This window comes from Carcharhinus amblyrhynchos, chromosome 7, assembly GCF_965287045.1.
Source record: "Carcharhinus amblyrhynchos chromosome 7, sCarAmb.v2.hapA, whole genome shotgun sequence".
Lineage (NCBI taxonomy): Eukaryota > Metazoa > Chordata > Chondrichthyes > Carcharhiniformes > Carcharhinidae > Carcharhinus > Carcharhinus amblyrhynchos.
The window spans coordinates 50,627,656-50,651,385 of record NC_137330.1 but is presented as its reverse complement, the minus strand read 5'-3'; the positions used below and the strand labels follow the sequence as shown (position 1 = coordinate 50,651,385).

General features: G+C 40.0%; 1 protein-coding gene across 5 annotated transcripts in view; it reads left to right on the top strand.

Moving 5' to 3' along the window:
- Nucleotides 1–23,730, top strand: part of dtnba (dystrobrevin, beta a) — a 427,082-nt gene that overhangs the window by 326,080 nt on the left and 77,272 nt on the right. For 4 of the 5 annotated variants that reach the window (XM_080192276.1, XM_080192275.1, XM_080192274.1 and 1 more), the window contains exons 16-17: nucleotides 1,383–1,479; nucleotides 9,731–9,751. In XM_080192276.1, the coding sequence (XP_080048402.1) occupies nucleotides 1,383–1,479; nucleotides 9,731–9,751 (118 nt within the window). Of the gene's footprint in view, nucleotides 1–1,382; nucleotides 1,480–9,730; nucleotides 9,752–19,748; nucleotides 22,803–23,730 lie in introns of those variants that run through there. The other variant, XM_080192277.1, reaches the window with a different exon arrangement.

Sequence of the window (23,730 nt, the reverse complement as noted above, 5' to 3'; positions counted from 1 at the left end):
CTTTGGTGACGTGAAAGTGCACAGGTCAGGTTTTCTCAATCCCAGCAATGATTCATCCCAGAGTTTAATGGTAAATCTATTGCTACAGTTGAGACAAACCTTTAATTTGGTTTGGAATTTAGAACTTTGCTGGAGTTATAGTTGGAGTATAACCCTGTTTTCTTTTCATGTTTGTTCCTTAATTCTTAACATTTTGAAACCAAATTTATACAGTCTACAGTTTATACAAAATTATGGCCTACTAGCTTGGGAAAAGTGGTGATTTACCCTATTGCAAGTCCTTGTGTGTGGATCTGAATGTGTGAGATATGTACGTTGCTTTGAGATGCAGCAGAAAAGTGATTAATTCCATCAGTATTGTATTATCGAGAAAAAGTGAGAGACAAGCAAAGGGCCAATGTTTGTGTGTGCAATACCTACACAAACGCAACAAGGACTGCTAGAAATAATCTCTTCTGCAACCTGGCATGAATCCAGTTTGTTAATATATCTTTATATTAAAGTTTGTGAATATATCTTTATATTAAAGATATATTATCAAACAACATTCTTTATAATTGTCCACAATTTAAAAGTCTGCACAAAAGCCCTTAATGTAACAACATGTAGGCTTTTCATAATGAAAAAAGCAATTCACGAATCTCTTAAATTGTTGTTTCTAATTATTGTTCTATCACTCTAAAAATGTAGCCATTTTAAAAAATAAATTGTAAATGAGTGGTTTTCAGAGCGATTTTGAGAGGAATGGGCCGTGTGCCTCCCAACTCTGGTAATTGGCTCTCAATTAGGATTTGTTTTCCGATCCACACTCCAGACAATTTGGCTTATGACAGCAGATTTTTTATCAGCAGTGTCTGTCCTCATGAATAAGTAACGAACCAGCTCGTTCTTCACAAACTGAAATCTGCTGGTATTTGGGGGAGAAAGGGCTTCATTTCTTTTCAGCGTGTCAACTGTTATTTGTATTTTTCTTGCAAAAGGAGTTCTTTTCTCGACAATTTCCACCGGCACACCTGCGACATGTCAACAGCGGTGCTCACAAAGCATCAGAAAAGAGATACTACTCTTGGTTATCATTAAACAGGCGTTAACAGGATGTGACATTTTTAATCCCAATTTATCGATGCAGTGCACGTGTAGAGCATTTTAAAACAAGGCACACAATCTTTTTGGTACAAAAATCATCTTTAATGAATGAATTGTCATCAGACATCATAGCTGTGTTGACGAGAGGCATTATTTCTGTTTGCGTCGCAGTGGAGTGCTGAAGCTGCCTTTCCGATACACAGTTTGGTACTGAACCAGACAGTCTGAGTGCTTGAATTCCCCAGTGTTTTTTGAGAGAGACGAGGGCTTAATTTCTTTGTCTGCTCATTCAACAGGCAAAGAAAAGACGAGCTGGAGCAGCGGATGTCAGCCTTACAAGAGAGTCGTCGTGAGCTGATGGTGCAGCTTGAAGGATTAATGAAGCTGCTGAAGGTAAGGATTGTTCCCTGCTGCAATATAGACTGAATCCTTCATCTCCTGTGTGGATAGTGGATTTTATTCCCCTGTTTTATTGTTCTGCCCTGGCTTTGTTCTTGGCATTCACGTAATTCATTTACCAATTTGCTGTTCACATTATTAATTCATTAGATTATAATTGCAAAAATAATTATGCAGGCCTTTTTAGACCTGCCTTTTTGTGTACCCTCTGCAATGGAATGAACTCTTCGGCTAAGCACGGGACGGTTTCCATCTGAGGAATTGTGGTGACATGCTGAACCAGGAAATGGTGAGACAAGATTCATACTGGGACTCAAACTCTCGCCCCCATTCAGTAAGCGTGCAAAATGTAGCTATGCATCGTCAGGTGATATGGGAGGAGGTCCGACAGTCCCTGGTAGAGGGTGCCACCCATGGTCCTTTTGTGTGTCTCCTAGCAGTTCAGTGAAGAGCTGAATTAGCACAACAGCTAAAACGTGCTTAGCACCGAGCAGGATGTGGCAAGGCAAAACACAGAAATAGCTGCAAATTTGGGTGATTTTATATCATTGCTTCAACATATGTCGATAGCTCCTCTTCAGATCTTTTCTGAACCTTGTTTTACAACGTTTCAGTTTCCTTCTCGGTTGTCTGCACACAGCCATGTTGTCTACTAAGAATGTGCAATATCACTGTCAGATATTTCATCTCTGCAGTCTACATATTGGAAGTTTTAAAGGTGCACAGAGCTCCAGTGTTGGTGTGTTAATGGCCCTGAAATTCTGTGTTGATTCTCTTAATGCAGCTCCAGCTGATCTCCCTGCAGACTTGCAGTGGGATCCCCCACAAAATACTAAAGCCATCATTTCCTTTAGGAAAGCCGCAATGAAAGCCCTTCAGCTAAGTAAACACTTGGAGAGTTGTCCTGGCTAAACAGTGTCTGTTGCCAGCAATAATCTCTATAAAGGCGTTTGTTTCTTACTGCTGTGGATTTTCATTTCACAAGCCTGTGAAATTATTAATTACTACAGTGAGTGATACTGCAATAATGCTCACTTTTTTCACTGGGTACACAGCCCTGAATACCTTGTCCTCCTGTATTTGTTCTTGGGATTTGGTGATTCGGATAAGACGGTGCATATTCCTTCTCCCTTGGCGCCCTAAGGAAGTGGTGGTATATCTTTTTGAACCATTATAGTCCGTGTTATTTCATAATAGTGATTCCATAAAAGTGTTAGCCAGGGATTTTGATCTGGAAACAATCTTGGAATAACAATACTTTAAGCTGAGTTGATGTGTGACTTGCAGGAAATGTTTCCATTAAGCTGGGTAGCAATCTGAGTAGAACAACATTAAAATGAGGAGTAGGCATAGGGAATTCAGCTCCTCAAGCCTGATCCGCCATGATAATCACTGATCTTGTCTCTGCCGCAGCTCCACTTTCCTGCCTGATTCTCCATAACCCTTCAACCCATCACTAATTAAAAATCTGTCTAACTCCTCCTCAAATTTACTCAATGTCCCGGTATTACACCACACTCTGACGTAGTGAATTCCACAGATACACCACCCTTTGAGAGAAGTTTCTCCTCATCTCTGTTTTAAATCTGCTACCCCTTATCTTAAAATTCTGACTTCTTGTTCAAGTGGAAGCATCCGCTCCATATCTACTTTGTCAATACTTTTTATCATCTTATCCCTCAATTAGATCTCTTCTCATTCTTCTAAACTCCAGACAGTATAGGCCTAAACTGCTCAATCTCTCTTTACAAGACAAACTCCTCATCTCTGGAATCAATCTAATGAACCTTCCCTGAATTGCCTCCAATGGCACAATAGTCCTCCTCAAAAAATAGGACCAAAATTGTATGCAGTGAGTGATCTCACTCAATGCCTTGTATGTTTACAGCAACACTTCCTTACTTTTATTCTCTGTTCCTTAAAGTCCCTACACAGGCTGTGCTGAATTCAGCCCCTTTAATTTGGCCTTGCCAAAAAAAAATGAAGAGACCATGCACTTAAAGAAATCACCAATGCACTCACAAAAAAAGAATTAGAATAAACATTGCTTTGGGGAGAATGACAAGTAATGTTATTCCCATGAGCTTGCTGTTGCTCTATTTCTCAGTAGTAAAATTCATTGGATGGCACAGTGCTTTTGCTGGTGTTGCTGCAATAAATTGTTCACTTCGTGTATTGTGGCAGTACTGACAATGGAGAATATTAAATCAAAGAGCAAAGGCAATGATCAACATCAATTGCAAATGGTGTTCATGTTTCTTGACAGGTGAATATTCTGTCACACTCAGTCCTGACTTGAGTTTTTTAAGTGACGGAAAGGTTTGAGGGATCATGAGGTGAACCCTTTGTTATCACAGAATCCCTGCAGAAAAAGGCCTTTCAGTCTGTCAAGTCTGCCTTGACCACAGTCTCACCCAGGCCTTAATCCTGTCACCCACAAGTTTACCCTGCTAATCCCCTGACATTTGGTCAACTTAGTATGGCCAATCAACCTAACCCACACATCTTTGGAGTGTGGGAGGAAACCCACGCAGACATGGGGAGAACATGCAAACTCCACACAGACAGTGACCTGAGGCCGGAATTGAACTCAGGTCCCTTGTGCTGTGAGGCAGCAGAGCTAACCGCTGTGCCACCTTGCCCAAATCTGCAGTACCCAAATCTGCTCTGCTTGTGTGACTATGATTTTGAAATCATTTGACTTTCGGTCAGTTGTTAATAATAATATTGATGGAGACTTTGCAATGGTCATTTTATTGCAGAACAGAGGTAGATGGTTGGGCAGAATGAGCCACAATTTACTCTAGTTAAACTTTGAGAAGACTGAAGTCATTGTCTTTCAGCCCTCACCACCAATTCTATCTTATTCCTTGGTCAATAAATCAGCATGATCCAGATTGTTTACAGTTTGGCATCTTGCTGAACTCTCCACCCCTAAGCTTTCTCTGTCACAAAGGCTTCTATTTCAAACATCAAACATCTCTATCATAGTTTGGTTCATCTGCTACTGCTGAAACCTTTTGTTCTCTTGCTCCCTTTTCCGCTACCATTTACAAGCTGCAATTTTGGATGGGATCACCAAAAAGAATTCAAACACTGACGTGAAGAATTTTTACATTGTCACTAATTCTGATTAATTTTCAAAAATTGAGGATTAAAAGTTAGGCTTGTTACCCACGTTTCAACAGTGTTATCATGGTGTGAGCTATTGCCATTATTGTCATCTTGGAGACCAATGGTATTGGTGCCTAGGCTGCTTCCCTTGTAAAATCTAACAATAAACAGTGAACATTGGTCCTTAACATAACTCAATCACACAGAACGCACAACCATGTGGTAAAGCTGATCATATAAGACTGGGTGTGAACAAAATTAGGCACACCTGCTTCAGAAAAGAAAGAGAGAATAGGAAAACAGAATAAATTGTCAGAATCTGGTTTATTCTCTGATCATCATTGATTTATTCATGGCACATGAAGATGAATAGATGATAAAACGTTCAGTGATTCCTATCAGTTTTGAAGGTTATAAGGTATTTCCATCATTTTGCATATCCTGAGCTGCTAAACTATCAACAAACAATGAGCAAGCTTTTAGATTTTGATGGCAAAGATGACTTAAAATCAGAAAGTATGGAGTTAGCTTTCCATTTTAAGTTGTGCGAATCATGCTGAGACCTACATGAATATAGTTGTATGTACATACATCCACACAGCATGATGATGTCTTCCTGGATCTATGTATCATTTCACTGAGGTACAGATGTATTTAAATCTCAGCATTACAAATGATTTAAATGAAACCGTCTAAACACGTCTAAAAATGCCTGAGGGTTTTTTCAGAATTAGCTCACATGACATCGTTTTTAACATGTTCAGCACAAAAGACATTTCAACATACACTGCTTTAAAGATCTGAAAATCATCTATGCCTGTTCCATAAATTCTGAGGTTGAAATCCAATTAGTTGCCCCAACAGTATTTTTTTGATATTGAAACAAAAAGCTAGGAAGTATCGCCAAGGGATATTAGAAATTGGCACTGTTTAATTGTATGTATATGTGTATTTAATAAAGGTGCACATATTTAACTTTATTTTTGGATGATGTTTAGTTATTTGAGATTGTGATGATGCTGTGTTATTGATATATTTTATGTTTTAGGGGGACTGCTTTTTTACAGGGGGATCAGTTTGTTTGGAAGGAATTCAGCAGATGCTGCAAAGCAGGATAATTACTCATTTTAGCTGTGTGGCGTTTATTTAGCAGAAGGCTTGAGGGACTTTTGTTCATTAATGGGAAAGGACCCCTTGTGGCAGAAAAACAGCTTTCGGTTTCAATTTAGTTCAGTGGCTGGAGAGGACTGTTTATAGTTGGATGCCTGCAGGCTGCTCTCTCTCTGAAAAGTCTCTCGAGAACCTTCACGGCTGTTACTCCACTGTGAAGCAAGTATGCTTGGGTTCGCTAACCATATTTAAAGTGGGATTAAATCTATGGAAAATTGTTGCTGACATGGAATTGAAATCGTGATCAGTTAGAAATTAGAGGGATTTTTTTTCCATGTTTAAAGATTGTCCAACTGTTAAGAATCATACTGTTTAATTTTGTTTGAGCTATATTTATGTTATGAATAAAGCTTGTTTTGATTAACGTAACTCAAATTTGTCATTGGAATTACACCTGGAGCAAAGCATCCTATCCTCACTTGTATGCAAAAAGAAATTGGGGTCTAATCTGACTTGATAACGTATCCTGGGGGTTTGGGTCTGGCACTGTAGCAAGATGTATTGTGTGTATCCTGGGATTTTAAGATTCTGCACTTCTGGCACTCTGGTCAGTATCAAGTTTCTGCTCATGATTAAACACAGAGTAAAACTCTTAAATTCTTGCACTCAATAACCTCAGAAGAACCTCCCTTAATTTGATTAATTTGTCAATTTCCCACTCCCTGTGGCATCTGTGAATCAGATTGCCATTTAGTGTGGAGAACCCGTACCTAATGAATCAGCTGAACGTATTTCACACAACACCCAACAGAAGAGATTTTTATTCATTCAGTCATCTTAAGAATGCTTTTGAATTTTGGTCCAAGAATAAAAATATAGCACAGTGAACCATCCAATCGTCTTTATTATTTTTCCAAAAATTTATTTTATTCCTTGTCTACTGTAGAATATGTTAAGACAAAGTTATATGCTGTTGATAAAAAAGGAACAAATGGAACATGTTAAATTAAGTAAATGCTTTGCACAATTGTGTTAATTCATGTGTGTAGTTTTTCACTGGTGTATTGGTATTGAATAAATTATAAACTGTATGGTTATTCTTCTAGTTAAACATCCTAAACATTTCCTTAAAACCTGCCTCTTTGACCAAATTTTTGTTTGTGCTATTATCTCCTTAAATGGCTTTGTTAAGATGTTTTATGACATTTAAGGTGCTGTATAATGCACATTGCTTTTCTTGTTGTGTCCTTATACAGCCCTTTTCTAATTTTTTTCTCGTGTCTCTCTGGAAGACACTATAGCTTTTACTCAGCACTGCATGGCACCAACAGTCCTTCACTATGGAAGTCAATGATCAATCTTCACACCCAAGCTTCACCTTGTCCTGACTCGTTGTTCACAGGTGTCATTGAATGTGATTGGGTGATCCTGTGCTCCACCCCACCCTTTCTTGCTTCACTGCTTTGTACCTGATCCACAGATGGGTTTATTTAAAACAGATGGTTTTTACTCTGAGTGTAATTTTAGTTTTATTGGTGTGGACTTGGTTGAATTCTTCAGATGTACCCAGAGATCCTCTTTTAACTGGTTTATGGAAAGCACTAGCCAGTCCTAATAACATTGTTGGCTACATTTTCTCAAAAATGCAGCATTGCAGAGAAATCCTCAGTTGTATAAAACTCTTATTTTAGATTGGTTTCTTAATTCTCCAAAAAATTGGATTATTCAATTTGAGAATTAGCAGCTTACTGTAATTTCTTTCTACTGTCACTCAACAATACTGGCAACTTATGAGCTTTTATTTGTAAATGATTGACAATGATATATAGACATTTTCTGTAATATAGTATTCTTCCTACTCCAATAGTCATCATTAACCTTTTATATTGTTATGTCACCGAGTCCTAAAGATTAATTAGAGTGTTTCTCTTCTGATGTCTCATCACATCATATAATTTACAGGAAACCCATCACCAACTGATAGATAATATTCACAAGTTAATGGAATGATCAACCTCTGGCATGTATGGTGATGTTGATCATCTGGCAGGCCCACCCTATTTTGAATATTATTTTCTGTATTGCTTTCAGTATTACATTCGCATATTAAAACTTAGCATGTTGCAGGTCAGCCTGCTGGTTCACAATGCTCTATACAACACTCTCAATTTTGCTTCCTGTATTGGTTGAATTTGGATGATCGCACTCATCTTCCCCTGTTGAGGCCCCAGTTAAATAAATTGAGTTTTGTCCTCAATCTCTGAACTGCATCTCATGAACTATTAAACTATATTTTGTTCTGTTATCTGTGAGATGAGGAAGGGAAGGCCATTTATTCAGCAAAGTCCAGTTTCGTATTTTAAATGTTAAATATTCCAGTTGTTCCAGAAGCGATAGTGATGAGGAAAGGAAGTAGAAGGGATAAATATTGGCCATGACAATGTAGAGAACTCCACAGTGCTTCTTTGAAATAATGCCATAGGATCTTTTATTTCCACCCAAGGATCAGATGGGGTTTTGGTTTTAAATCACATCTGAAAGACATCACTTCTGATAGTGTAGATCTCCCATAGCACTGAACTAGAGTGAGTTAGGTGCTGAATTCTCAGAATTGGGAACGCCCATTACCTACTGAATCAGAGGTGAGCATGTTTCCACTGAGCCACAATACCAATGGCTGATACTTTCCTTCCTTAGTCTAGATCAACTGAGGCTAGCTGTAATTTATAAATTCTTGACCCAGCTGAGATCGGTGTGATCAGCAAATGTCAGGAATGAAATATGAAGCATTTCCAGGTTTCATGCCACGCGGGTATCAAGAAATAAATTGATCAGTTTCACCATTAGGTGAACTAGTGCTTCTGTTCATGAAACAATTTAGGAAATATAGGCTGGTAGTGGACCAATGTCTACCATCATGCCTCTTCAGTATACAAAAGCAATATACTGCAAATGCTGGAAATCTGAAATAAAAGCAGAAAATGCCCGAAATACTCTGCAGCTCAGAGAAATAATGTAAACATTTCAGGTTGATGTTCTGATGATGGGTGATCAACCTGAAATATTAATTTGATCTTCCTTTCCACAAATCTGCTTGACCTCCAGAATACGTCCAGCATTTTCTGTTTTAGTGTTTCTTTTCGTGTAAGTGTTATTCAAACTATTAAACAAATGAAAAGAAGGTAACGCTATGATTTTTATGTAAAAAATTTTCTGAGAGTCCTGCAGAGAAATAGAATTTTGTCATTAATAACAGAGGCCAGAAATTGAATGATTGCGGATTGAGTTCAAATTTTCTTTGCAGGTAGCATATTGATGCATTTTCAGAATTTGGCATGGCTGTGGAAGGTTCTGAATGGCTTCAATCATTCACTGAGGGGCTATTGTTCCAACCTTGTATATCACAGCAAAAATTGTTACTTTTTGGAAATATTCTACCAGTTTTAATTTTGGGACATAAATTGTACTTCAACAGTTTTTAATTTTTGAAGCGCATTTTGAGCACTGTTTTCATTGAGTGGCTGGACTGCAGGCTTTTGACCGCTGTTGTTCTGGGTCTGTGTTTATGTCTGTAATACTTCATAGGGAGCAAGGAATGGCTAAGTTTGGATTTGCTTGTCTACTTCCTTGCTGCTGCAAAAACAGCAAAGGTAGATGTTCGGGAGCAAAATGCATGCTTTTTCAGAACCCTGAAAAGGGTGACGGAGTTAACATTGTGCTGAGCAATTTGCAGAGCGTTGTGAGCAGTGGAAAGGAGATTCTGAGGGTGGAGATGGATGCAGCTGGGGAAGTTAATGCTTCTTAAAGCAAATGTGAATTGTTCAACTTGTAAACAGATGTGTAAATGATACTACTATCTATCTTATTAACTGATTGCACTGATCTTTTTCTCAGCCTAGTATGAAGTCCTACCGAATACTCATCTTTACCTTTCACGTGCAGATATCTTTCTATTGTCTAATAATCTATCTTCTCTTTTTTTTCTTCTTCTTCTTCCTATTCCAAATGCTGACTTATGTAGGAAGAGGAACAGAAGCAGGCAGTAAGTTGAACTCAATCTTATGTTGCTGGGTATTTTATTTTAGTGCATGGAGATAAAATATGAGAGGTCATTCTAGGGATGCTTGAGAAGGAAGTTGGTGTAAATATTGGAAATAAAAGTATCAGGAACCTGTAACGTCTGTATGCAATGTGGCACAACCTGATGATTCATTGCCCATCAAACTCAGCATTTCAATAAATGGAAGTGTTGTACTGCTCGTCAATTTTAAGTGGATGAATACCATTCAGCTCTATACAAGTGACAGTTTATCCATAAACAACATGATTTTGAACATTCATTCCTCAAGATGACTGTATAATTGACCCATTTATCACACAGAAGGAGACCATTTAGCCCCTGGTGCCTATGCCACTCTTGTAAATGCTATATGATTTGCCTTACTGTCCTGCTCTTTCTCCGTAGCCCTGTGAAAATTTCCTTTTCAAATATATACAATATTTCATATAAAATTGTATTTTTATATGCTGTGCCTTCTTTAGGACCAAATGTTAGGAATTGGCCAAGTGTGGCTTTGGCCAGTGTTGCGTGTCAGACCCATCTGACCTTGTAAAATGGGTTTGATGTATTGTATCCCAAAAGATTTGGTCACAAGTTTGGGATTCAAAGAAAGTCCAAAAATGTGTGGGTTAGGTGGATTGGCCATGCTAAATTGTCCCTTAGTGGGGACTAGCTTGTGTAAATGTATAGGGATAGGGCCTGAGTGGGATTGTGGGCAGTGCGCACACAATGGGCCAAATAGCCTCCTTCTGCACTGTAGGATTCTATGAAGTTTTGATGGAATTAATAGCTTTCTTCCAGGGAGACCCAGCACTCATTCACCCCTAGTTTCCTGATGCTATTTTAATTATGGAACTCGCCCTAAACCTACAAATCTTGGTAGGGTTAGTGCAAAGGGCCTGAAGAGGCATGCCTCAGCAAATGCATTATCCTTATTTCACAACTGTGATTGTGGATCCTGAAAACCAAGGCAATCATCGAAAAAACAAAATTGGCTCATTCATATTTGAAAAACTAGATTAAAGATCTTGTGAAAAGGCTTTGTGTTAACTCTTAAAATGAAGTGCAAAGGCTCAAGTAATAATCTCTTGATAGTATAGAGGGGAGTGTTTCAGATTCCAGGGCTATGGGTAAGTGCTAGGGCAGGAAAATGTCGTGTAGCTGGGGTAGGCTTCTGCTGAAAAAAACAAATGCCAACTTGACTGTCCTTGCAGAGAAGGTAAATAAGACAATGTGGAAGAATTGAAATTAATGAGGCAGGGAGAAGATGAGGTAAACGTGACAGCCTTTTATGAAAAAATAAGCGAAATATAGTTTAACAATGGAAATGACAGTGAAGCTGGATGTTATGGTCAGATGTTATCTGCCATGGTTACACTTCAGGCATCATCTAATAAGTGTGTGGAGCAAAAGGATATCAACACACAAGGAATAATATTGGGATACAGGAACATAGTTCAGAGAGTGCTTGAGATGATCACCTCAAATTTCTATATATGAATTCTTGGAATTATTTAAGTAAAATGGGTGACCTATAAGAACTTGCTAGAGAGAGAGGGTATAATACTGTGGCCATTTGTAATAATCCCCATGATTTGCACTGGGAATCATTAATTGATCTTGCAATTGGAGTCATTGAATGTGAGCTCCTGGGGATTGGTAATGAGCCAATCCAGTAGAGCTCATATACCAAGCCTTGCATAAAGCAAGACCCTATGAGGGCCCATTAATCTTTTAGTCCTGGTTGGAAGTGGTTGTGTTCACTACAGACTTGTGGTTATTGTTTATTGTCATTTGCGCAATGAAAGCGTGGTTCCTTCACAACCGACTCCTGGAGTTATTATACAATCTAAAAGACCTGGTTCAGCAGTGGCAGAAGTTGGGTAACTTCACAAGAACACCGATTATTTCATTGAGCTGGAACATTCAACCTGGAAGAGACTAGAGGCGTACATTTATCAGATGGAGCTATCTGGTGGAGCTACAAGTAAAGTAGCAACCTTGGCCACACAATCATGGCCTGAGCATGATTAGAATATCGTACAATATATTCTAATATCACTAGTGGACTTACATTGAGGGCGGAAGTAGCAATGTTATCGTTCCACCCAGCCAGCACAATGTTATGCTGACGCTAATCACTACTTATTTTCAGCAGGCTGGTGGCGTGCAAGCAGGTAAGTATAGCCCCCAAGTAGTGAGGGATATGCCCGCCAGGCACTGACTTGGGCAATGGCCTGATGCTTGCATGGCTGGGGGATTAGTACCGATAATGAATGCCTCAATGCTTGTATGATGGTGGGGCAGGAGGGAGGGGGTGTCATCCGATGCTTGTGCAGTGAGTTCATTCTTGGTGCAGATCAGGATGCCCTTTAAACATGGCACCTCGATCTCTAGAACCAGTCTTGTCAGCTTTATCAGGCTTCACCTTGCCAGGGTGATGGTGCAAACCACGCCGCCACCACATTCTGTGTGCACTGAGTGCCAGGAAATCTGGAGTGGAAGCTTGGTTGTCTACCTGAATCAATACACACTGGTGTTTAGTCTGAATCTGACACTCAGACAAATTTTGGGAAAATTCTACCCCTTATGACTTGGGATGAGAAAGGTGAGGGGGAAAAGAAAGTTAACAATTATGTAGTTAGGAGGGGAAATTTTATACAGGGACAGTTTTTTAATAGATGATGTCAATTTGCAAATGATAGATTGGAAATCTTACAAAGAATACAATGGGAGTGAAGCTATAAACCTGACCACTATTGAATTTTGGTCCTAGGAACCCAAGGAACAAGAGTTGCAATCAGAACTGATAAGTAGAAACCAGGAAATACTAGAACAGGTCAGATTCCAAGAACGTTTTGGTAATCACTAAGTGCTGCATTATCAGGTTAAACGTACAATGAGAGAAAAATTGTATGCACTGGAAGCATCCAACTTTAGAAGGCAGATTCTGAGGGTTATGGTAAAGAAATTAAATTCAGCAGCACAGTCAGAAGACAAAAGTATGGAATGTAAGTGAATAATGTTTGGAAATCCTGTACACTAACTGAGTACGCCACAAAGGACAAAAGATAACAAAAGGTAGAAAGAAGACTATGAAGTTTACAGGTAAGTGAACTGAGCTGTATTTAACACAACAAGGAGCTTGAATTAGTTGGAGAACTTAATTATGAAATAAGGTTAAGATACCAAGGGATATTTAAAAAAATCAAACACTTCTTGGAACATATTTGCAGCAAGAATCTGGAAAAAGAAATGTGAAACTAACTGAAAGGTTATATATCAAGGGATTGCAAATATACTAGTTTAATTCTTTTAGTTGCTCCTGGAGAATTTCTTCAGTATGGAACTTAATTTACCTGGGGGAAATGGAAGAAGTTGCAAAACAAAATACCAATTTTCGATTGAACGGTGATGGATAGGCTGAGGAGGTTGATGTAATTCAAGATGTCAGGCCTGGATGGATCATAGTTACTTGACCAAGTTACAAGCAAAATTAGTCATGTATTTCTATCTTTAGGGATCAATTGAGGCAAGGAATAATGATTAGGGTTAGAGATTAGTCAACATAACACCAACCTTTAAAAAGGAGGTTAGAGTTCTTGCATCCATTGTGAACTAATGTGAGCTTAACAAATTCTATTAATAAACAGTCAGCATCATGAAAGGGGAGCAATAAATAGCTTAGATAATTTCAGTATGATAGGAAAGAATTGATGAGGGTATTTGAAGATCTAGGTCATGGTGAATTCATTCGTTCTCTGAGGAACTAGCTGAACTTGCTGACAATAGGAGCTCTGTATGTATGATATATTCAGATTTCCATAAGTCTTTTGATGTCCTTGTACAGAAGTAATTCGTTCCCATGGTCAGAAAGCAGCCATCTGAGGTGGGATGAAAACTGATTAAACCATAGGAAGCAACTGCTCATTATGAATGAGCTTATGTGAACGCAGAAAGTTGGATTGCTGTAGGTATTGTAAAGTCATGCATGTGAATAATTTGAAACAATGGGAGAAACAAAGCTGCCTCTGTTTTGAGATGACTGCAGATGTATTAAGTAGCATCATATAGAATCAGACCATCTCAGCTGTACACATCCAGCATCTAAGTGGACCTTCAAAGGTCTCTCTCAATAATGAAGTTTCAGAGGCGGCACACAGGTCTGCCCTAAGACTTCACAACATTGACATCTCGGACAAGTTGCTACAAATCTCAACTTCTACACACTGGCTCCAGAGCACTCTAGGGATTTTTTGTAGGTTTGCTTGTAGCAGTTTGCTGTACATTCCTGAATAAGGCAAGCACCATCGCTGTCTTTGCCAGGACAACTTGACAGGGAGCCAGAAATGTAACTGAGAGGGCAAATAAATAGGGACAAGGCATGTGGAGCGTGAGAAAAGGCTGCTGTGGTGTATGAATGCCAGCATTGCCCAGCTGGACTTCATGACCAGTTTCTGCATACACATTTTAACACAAGGTAAGCTTTGACAAAATTGCCTGATTCTGCAGAACTTAGTGTTATTGATTGTCTTCATGTGTCTTTAACAGCTCTAAATGTGAGCCCTCATATTTATATGATGCATAAAGGCTTCTGTTCTCTGAAATTACAGCTGATTTGATAAGCAGAGTTCACGTACATGAACTCCCAATAGGATGAAAGCCTATTTCTACTTCTGTAGCATTGTCCGACTCCAACTCAGTGTCTGCTTATCTGCCTGTGAAACTCATTCAAGCCTTCATTACCTCCAGGCTAGGAACATAGGCATAGGAGTAGATCATTCAGCTCATCCTAAAATCTTCTTGCAGGGTTTGATGTCAAATTTTGTTGGGTAATGCTCCGGTGAAGAGGCTTGGGCAGCCTTTACACTTTGAAGATGTTGTACAAAAATAAGTTGTTTTTGCCATGATGGTTTTATTACTTCTTCAGTTCATTGTCCCCAGTGCAGTTCAAGGTATGGAGGAAAGGAAGCACTGAAAGGTTTGCAGATGGTTCAGCAGCTGCCCTTTCTCCAGGATGCCGTGCAGTCAGTCTCTCTCAGATGCTGGTCCACAGCAATGTGCTAGACTTCCTTACTATCTCAGCCCTCTGCCACATATTTGTATGACTATTGTAATGCTCTTCTAATGTGCTGAGTTTATAACGCTACTTGAGATTATCATCCATATGCTCTGTAACTAGCAGCTGACATTTTTCAGAGTCTATATGTCAGTGTCCTTTAGCTTCCTGTGCTCTGTGTCTCACCACATATCAATTCCTCAGTTGGATTCTCTGTAACTCTCCCCCAAATGCCTGTCCCTGAGCTACTGAATTCAACTGGCTGTGTGGTTATCAATGTTGCCAGAGGTAGGGAGGCTGCAGTCACTTAGTCTTCAGTTCTTCTTTTGCCTGGTTCCTGATGCATGGTTTCTAAATTAAAAAGCATTCTGTTAATGGGGTCTGCATGAGCATCGTTTTGGCTTAAACAAATAGTTTGTGGAATTTTTTCTGAGGATTTGTGTAGTTACTAGGGAAAATGGAAGGGAAACAAGACAAAATTTATATAAAAGAAACCATGGATATAGTAACCATACATGGCACATTGACTCCCGTATTTCTCTTCTCAAATGCCACGTCAATGTTGATTCCAATGACTGTTGCTCTTCCTCTTGATATAATGTACAAATATCTTCAATTCCATGTCCAGTGGACTACTTCGTATGGCTCATGAGAATCTAAGAACCAGGAGCAGGAGTAGGCCATTCAGCAATATGTCATGGCTGATCTGATTGTAGTCTCAATTTCACTTTCCCGCCAGTGCCCATAACCCTTGATTTCCTTGTGGATATAAAACCTATTTAACTTCAACAAATAAGGACCCTCTGGGAGAAGAAATTCCTCTTTATCTCCAACTTGGAGACTCATTTTTAAAATATGTCCCATGATTCTTGTTTACCCCATGAGAGAAAATGTCCTCTTAGCATCTACCCTTTAGAATCTTTATATGTTTCAAGATCACCTCTCATTCTTATAATTTTCGAAAAACATAGGCTCAACTTGCAAGACATTTTCTCAAGACAATCCTCTCATCCTGGAAATCAGCCAAGTGAATCTTCTCCAAACTGCCTGCAATGCAAGTATGTCCTTCCTTAAGTGAGGAGACCAAAATGGCCTAGTACTCTGTGCAGTTGCACCAATGTCTTGTACAGTTGTACCACGACTTCCCCACTTTAACATTCCCTCTCCCTTGCAATATAAATTAATATTCAATTTGCTGCCTTAATTGCTTCTTATGATTCACGTGGAAGGGAACCCAGATCCCTATGTATTGCAGCATTCTGTAATCTCTGCATTTAAATAATACTTTGCTTTTTGATTTTTCCATCAAAGTGGATAGCCTTACATTTTCATATATGATATTCCATCTGTCAAGGTATTTTGCTACACTTACTCTATCTGTATCCCTTTGCAGACTGTGGGCTGGATTTTTAAATAGTCGGGAAAACTTCATGGACTTCTGATATCCCAAAAGCCTGGAAGGCAGGCATGCATTGGCCTGGAGGGGCCATGGGGATCAGTGAGGGATAGAACATCTAACAGTTTTTAAAATAACTGGGATTAAGTCCCAGAGAACTGAGGCAAGCCTTCTAACCGGCCTGCCTCTGCACTCGCCTATCCCAGTAGCTGCCTGCAATCTACAACCAGGATTGATAAGTGAAGGTTGCCTTTTGGGAGACCTTTGAACTGAGGTGGGTGTGCTGATTTGGAACATTTCCCATTTTAAATTATCCATTTCAGTCGTGAAAATCTCTTTGTGCTTCTCGCAAGTTGCTTTCCCACTTGCCTTTGTATTGTCAGCAGTTCTGTCTACAATATGTTCTGTCTTTTCATCCAAGTCATTAATATACATTGTGAATAGTTGAGATCTCAGGATTGATCCCTGTGGTACCTCTAGTTACCTGAAATTGACTCACTTATCTTGATTCTGTTTTATCTTATTTAACCAGTCTTCTGTCCATGCGAATGTATCATCCCCAACACCATGTGCTGTTATCTTGCATAGTAACCTCTCTTGTGGCATCTTATCGAATGGCATACTGTCTACTCAATCACCTTTATCCATCCTGCTTGTTACATCCTCGAAGAACCATATTGATTCTGCTTGATTGTGTTATGATTTCCTAAATGTCCTGCTACTTTTCCTTAATATTGGATTCCAGCATTTTCCCAATGTCAGAGGTTAGGCTTAGTGACCTCCTTTCTTCTCTCTTCTTTCTGAAATAGGAGCATTGTACTTGTGGTTTTCAAAGTTACTGGGACCTTCCCAGAATCTAGGAAAATTTGGAAGATTATGGCCAATAAATGCGTTATCTTTCCAGCTACTTTAAGATGTTAAGATGTAGGCCATCAAGTCAGGGAACTTATCAGCCTTCAGACCTATTTATTTTCCTTATACTATTTCTCTGTGGTTGAAGTTATTTTGAACTAACTCCTTCCCTTTTGTTCCTTGATCTTCTACCATTATTGGCATGTCTTCTGCCATGAAGATAATACCATTTCCTTCTTTCGTATTATTATTTCCCCAGTCTCATCATCAAAGGGTCCAAATTTACTTCAGCTTCGATTTTTATTTTATTGCAGAAGCTCCTACATTCTGCTTGTATGTTTCCTTCCAATTTATTTTCACCTCATTTCCTATTTTTTGGACATTGTTACAATCGGGCGAGAAGGGGTAGAATACCTCCCCCTCTTCGACCACCCCACCTTTGATCACAACAGGTTTTCGGTGAGTTTTATTATTTATATGCTATGACAGACAGATTATCTTATAAGGCTTTTAAAAGAAAAGAGAATAGGATTTATTATCCTCAACACCTGATCTAAATAAAAATGCTCACACACACACACAAAAACTCTCCCACAAACACACACGCTGTTAGGATAGATTAAGCAATTTTCGGAAGTCCAAAAAAGTCAGCCTGATACAAATTTTGGTAGATTGACATCTTGGATGATTTCAGACTGGACTCAGTGGTCTTTCTGGACTTTGTATCAAGATGATTTAAAGATATTGACAACCAATTTCCATATCTTCTTGTGGAGCCAGCAGCTGCTAAGTTGATTCTTAAAACATTGACTGCTGCATGTAGATGATCAAAAATCAGATAGGATTGGAATTTACAGCCCAGAGGGAAGGAGAGAGATCAACAGTGCCCACTCATACTCATTCCTCTTATCTCTGATGTGGAGAAAAACAGTTTCTTAAAACACAAAAGAGGATTAGTTGCTCATAATGATCCCCACTCACCAAGTGACTGGTGAGCCAAAGATGGTCATACAAAGTTGATTCCAGGTCCATGGCTTAGATATGATCCGACTATGGTTGGACACATTCCTTTCTCAGCTAATGTCCATTGTCCAAGATATGGCATCTAACAGTTCCCCACTCAATTGAATAAACAAGTGCAGCCTGGATGTTTTGATAATGCATCAAGAAATGGGATCATTCTCATTCCTCTGAGGTGATTATCTTTGATAGATTCTATTGTGCAGCTTGATTTCATTTTTAATGATTTTGGAATTTGTAAGTTACAGTTAAACACTTGACTATTTATGATTGTCGCTGTTTTACAGTGACAAAATACTGTTGTTCAATGTTTTAAAACTCAACCAGTGATTTCTGCCCAATAATTAGTCAGTTGGGATTTAAAACATAACAGTCATCCTTTGGTTTCAAATGTTTCTCAATTTGCTGGGCTGCCAGCAAACTTTACAGCTTGTATATGTTTTTCTTACAATTTGATGCTGTTCTTAACTTCCTTAGTTAGCCATGGATGTTTCATCCTTCCCATAGTCTTTATTCCTCAATGCAATATTGCTTAGACATGAGTTACGAAATATGTTCTTAAATGTCTGCCATTGTGTTACCTTTTAATTTATTTTCACAGTCCACTTGAGCTTATTCTATCCTTATACCTTTTGTATTTGCCTTTATTTAAATTGAAGACACCAATATCGGACCTAAGTTTCTCAACTCCGCCCACTATTGCCTTGTTCTTTCTCTATAACTTTACAAATTTCCCCTCGCTGAATCTTACCTCCAGCCATGTCCCCCTGCCCCTGCCCCCACCACCACTACCACCACAGCCCTCCATTATTCAGTTTAAAGCTCTCTCTAGTTAGCCCTAGTTAGAGCTAGTATATTGGTCCCAGTACAGTTCAAGAGAAACTCATCCCAGTGGAACAATACCCGCTGTTCCCAGTTCTGGCGCCAGTATCCCATGAATTGAAAACCATTTCTCCCACACCAATTATTGAGTCACGGATTCAGCTGTCTGTGTCAAATTGCTCATTACTGAGGGAGTAATCCACAGATTATTACCTTTTGTGGTTCTATCTGCTTTTGCAGTTATGCACAATGAGCATACCTTCAGGAACCGCCTTGGGATACTTTTCTATATTAGAGCTTTATATGAATGCAAATTGTTGCATGCAAAGCGAGGTTCCTTGTCAAACATTGTAGTGAATTTAGTTATTTTCTGTTGCAACATTACCATTGCTGTGAGGAGAAACCACTCGTAAATCAGATATGAAAGCTTATTGGAGTTGATGTTTCAGGTCACTGACCTTTCATCAGAGCTCCTGTCATTTCTGCAGCTGGGCTATCTGTATCTCTCCCCCAAGTGCCTGTCTCTGAGCTGAGTTCTGATGAAATGTCATTGAAATGAAATGTTAATTCTGTACCTCTTTCCAGAGAAGCTGCCAGATCTGCTGAGAAATTCCAGCGTCTTATGTTTTTATGGCCAATTTCTAGCTTTCACAGTATTTGGCTTCATTTTGAAAGCCTTATCTGTTTTGTTTGGAACTTGATTTGTGGTGTAGCACCTGTATAGTTTGCAGTGGTTATAGGAAATGTCATGTATAGCCTTCTGGTCATTTTAGGCTAATTTTTGCAGTTTTGTTTTTTGGTTTATTAAAATTTTTAATTTCTATTTACAGTGCTGCCTGTGATCTTCCTGGTGCTAAAAGATTGATGCTGAGCCCAGCTCTGTTTCGCCCATGGGCTTGACTCGTCATAGCGTTGTTTAGAAAATATTTATTAAAACTGAAGTGCCTCATTTTACACAAGATTTTTTCTGGCAGTATTTTTCTTTATGTAAACATATACCTGTTGTGCACACTATAAATGTCTTTTGGCCAATGTATTCCTGATCAGAGTCCATTCCCCTTCAATGGACTACAACTGCAAATGTGTTTTTCTTGATGTCAGATGTTCATGTCCTTCAGGCAAGTAGGTGACTTAACGTGAACGCAGACTTCTTCATGGCCAGTTGTTTAAAAATGTAGTCCCCAGAGAGTCATAAATGGCCTCCAGTATCTTCCTCCTCAAGGTGGAAAACTTCATTGACGTGGCACTTTGCATTTGCTTACCTGAGAACTGAGATAGACTCTTGGGTTAGCTGGAAGTCAGCAATTATTATCCTTCAAAAATGATATTCCTCTTTATTTTGTAGCACCAGCTTAGAAATTTACAGCTTTTAAGTTCCTTGTTATCTATCTTCAGCTCAGGTTTCCAGTCACATTTTTCTGATGTTTAGTTTCTGGGTATCCTTATTTTCCAATCTTCAGTTTCCACACTTTCAATCCTGACCACCTTTTCAGTTTTTGCAATTTTTTTGTGGGTGCCGTCAGTTTTTTTCCACTTTGTGTTTGTGTTTTTGATTTTTTTTCTGTATTGCTGCTCACATGACACCTATTTGGATGAATGAATGAGGTAAAGATTGACCAAAAAAAAGGACACCATGAATATCTATAAATGGGACACTTATTGGCTGGTAGAATATTTTGTGAGACATACCATCCTGACTTGGAACTATATTGTTGTTCTTTGACTGTTACGTGGTCAAATTCCTGGAACTCCCTCCCTCACAGCACCACAAGGCCAACAGCAGTTCAAGAAAGCAGCCACCACCACCTTCTTCAGGCTAATTGGGGATGGGCAATAAATGCCCACTGCAGCAATGAAACATTGCACAAATGAATGGAAAAAAACATGCTTGCTTCAATGTATACACTTGTTGATGCTCGTGCCAAATAGAATCTCTCAGTTTGCACTAATTCAAAGAGGCATTTCATAAACAATGCTAAACGATTCAGGAACATTTGCATGTTTTAGGTATTTGGCCAATTGGTGGAACATGTATTTAGTGTAAAATAAATTATAATATTGGAGCAAGAAACCAAAAGGATGCAGCTATTAAATCTGGAGTGCACAAATATGTTGGCCAGCATTCTTCCAAAAAAATTCTGAGTGTTGAATTTGCATTGAAAACTGGACTAAATCCCACTTCCTTTTTTTTAGGGGAATTTCAATATGAATCTCCCACACTCTGTGCACTGCAGTGCTAATCATGCTGAAAATCAGGGGGGCGAGGCCTATTCCCACTGGAGAGACTGAGAGCATTGCACTGAGTGGGCCACTGTGCATGTACCGTTCTGTTAGTGTAGAGAGCGGTGCATATGTAGTAGCTCCGCACTGCTGGCCTCCCGATCATTGGCCAGCACAGCAACGCTCCATCACTGCCTCACTAATCCTCCCCCGTGGCCCGATTGCTGTTCTTCTGGGTGTCTCCAGCACCCACCCTGATGGCCAGCCCTAATCAGTCCTTCCATCCCACACACACACCACTCATCCCGACTGCAGAGTGGCAGTGGGAGCCCCCTCGTTGTTCTCCTCCACAGGCCCCACACCTTGGCACTGTCCAATGCCTGATGGACAGTGCCAACATGCCACCTGGGCATTGCCACTTTGCCTCTTGGGCAGTGCTATAGGCCAAGCTGGCACTGCTAGGCTAGCACCTCCCCTTTTACTCCCAATGCCCTGGGGAGCCTTCACGGTCCCCCTTCACTCCAGCAGGGTTGATCCACCAGCTCTCTGTTAGTGGGAATCTGTTGTAAACCCCATTGGAGTGAAACACTCCTGGTGAGGTGAATGGCAGAAGTGGCTCACAGGCCTGGAGACTTCAGACTCGGGCCTGCTCATGATATGGCAATGCTCGTTTAGATATTTTAAACAGCTCTACACCGATTTCCAGCTTGGAACAGGCAACGCTGGAATTCCAGTGGCCGGAGATGTTGGAGGCCATGGTGCCCCCGTAGGAAGCCTGCTAAACGGCCCCTGCTTATGTCTCCTGACCTGCTGCGCTGCTGGAGTGACCACATTATCAAAAGCTACATAAAATGCTAGATTATTGGGGTTAATTTATTCTTTTGCTCCTTCACACTATCACTACTTTGGCTGGCAAACTGGAAGTAATTGTCCCAGCAACGTACCATACTTGCATAAAATTAGAAGATACCCAAGTAATTACAGTTTTGTGGCTTGTTTAATTTAAAAGCATGCCATAATAAAAGAATTGGTTAGGAGTGTTTAGCATTCCAAAATTAATTCAATGAAGTCTCATCATTGTTTGCAGCAAGTTTGGGAAGTGTACAGTGAATAAGCCGTAAGTGAACAAAAGCCAAGTGGGCACAGCACATAGCTATTGTTCAAATCAATCAACAAGTAATGCGAAGGGGCCTGTACATCCAGCTGTGTTGTTGCTATGCCATCCTAGGCAACAGAATGCCACACGCATTGATGAAGGAAATGTGCATAACCGTTAGGTGGTTGAACCATACACAGGTTAAGATAAATGTGAGTGACAGCCACTTTGATTTATGTAGTAGTGCAGTTAGCTTTTGCAAAATTACTTGTCCAGCTATTCAAAACCTAGTGTGAAGCTGAGAGCATGCAAACCACCACAAACTCAATCCCATGTGAAGTCCCAGAGATGAGGAACTTGGTCTCCAGATTTAAGTGGGTCCATCTATTAATCCCGAATCATTGTATTTAATGGCAGTAGAAAATAACTAGCGGAATTAATTGGTTATTTAGTAAAGAAATAAACTGCAAATGAAGAGGTTGCTGTTTAAGATACAAGACATTGGAAATACGAAATATTGAGTGCATCTGACAGGATCTATGGAGAGGAATCATAGAATCCTTACAGTGCAGAAGAAGGCCATTTGGCTCATCGAGTCTGCACCGACCACAGTCTCACCCAAGCCCTATCCCTGTAACCCCACATATTTACCCTGCCAGTCTCCTGACACCAAGGGTAATGTAGCATAGCCAATCAACCTAACCTGCATATCTTTGGAGCGTGGGAGGAAACCGGAGCACCCAGAGGAAACCCGTGCAGACACAAGGAGAACATGCAACCTCCACACAGACAGATAGGTAATTAACATTTCAGATCAATGACTGTTAATCAGAATCAGCCAGTTCTAACAGGACAATGGGCTGAATTTAATGCTGGCGACAAGGCCTGAAAGCGGTCAGAGAAACCAGGGTTGCATCTTGTCAGCTCCTGCAAACTAATTATTAAGCAAGGCAGACTATCCCTAAGACTTCCCAGTCAATCAGAGGATCAGCAGCCTCAACAATGCCAGAGCACCCATTGAAGGATGTGGGTCTCTCGCAACCATGCAAGTGGGAAGTTGTAGTGCTGTGGCAGTCAAGCAGGCCCCACAAGGGTTCTTGATGAGAGCAGGCAATACCATTGCTGTGGGGGCAGCCATCATTGCTGGGAAAGGCCAAAGGATACTTGGATGTGCCCTGCCCCTGCACTCCTACCCTAGAACCTGCTAGAAGGCTACCAGGATTTACTTGGCAATCTCCCCACCTGGTGGAACCCAAGCTCTCCATCCCCTTGCCCCCTGTTGTTTATTCACATGACTCAGTTGGGCTCAGGGTAGAATCATCTGTCTCCTTCCCCACCACTGGCAAGGCAGAATGCCGATGGGGGTGGATTAAAGGACATGCCACCTTTTGCCCTTTCACACCATTTTACAGCGCCCTCCCTCCACTTCCACAACATCTGTCCCCAAAATGCTAGTAGACTTCAGTCAGTTAACTCTGTTTCTGTCTCCACTTTGT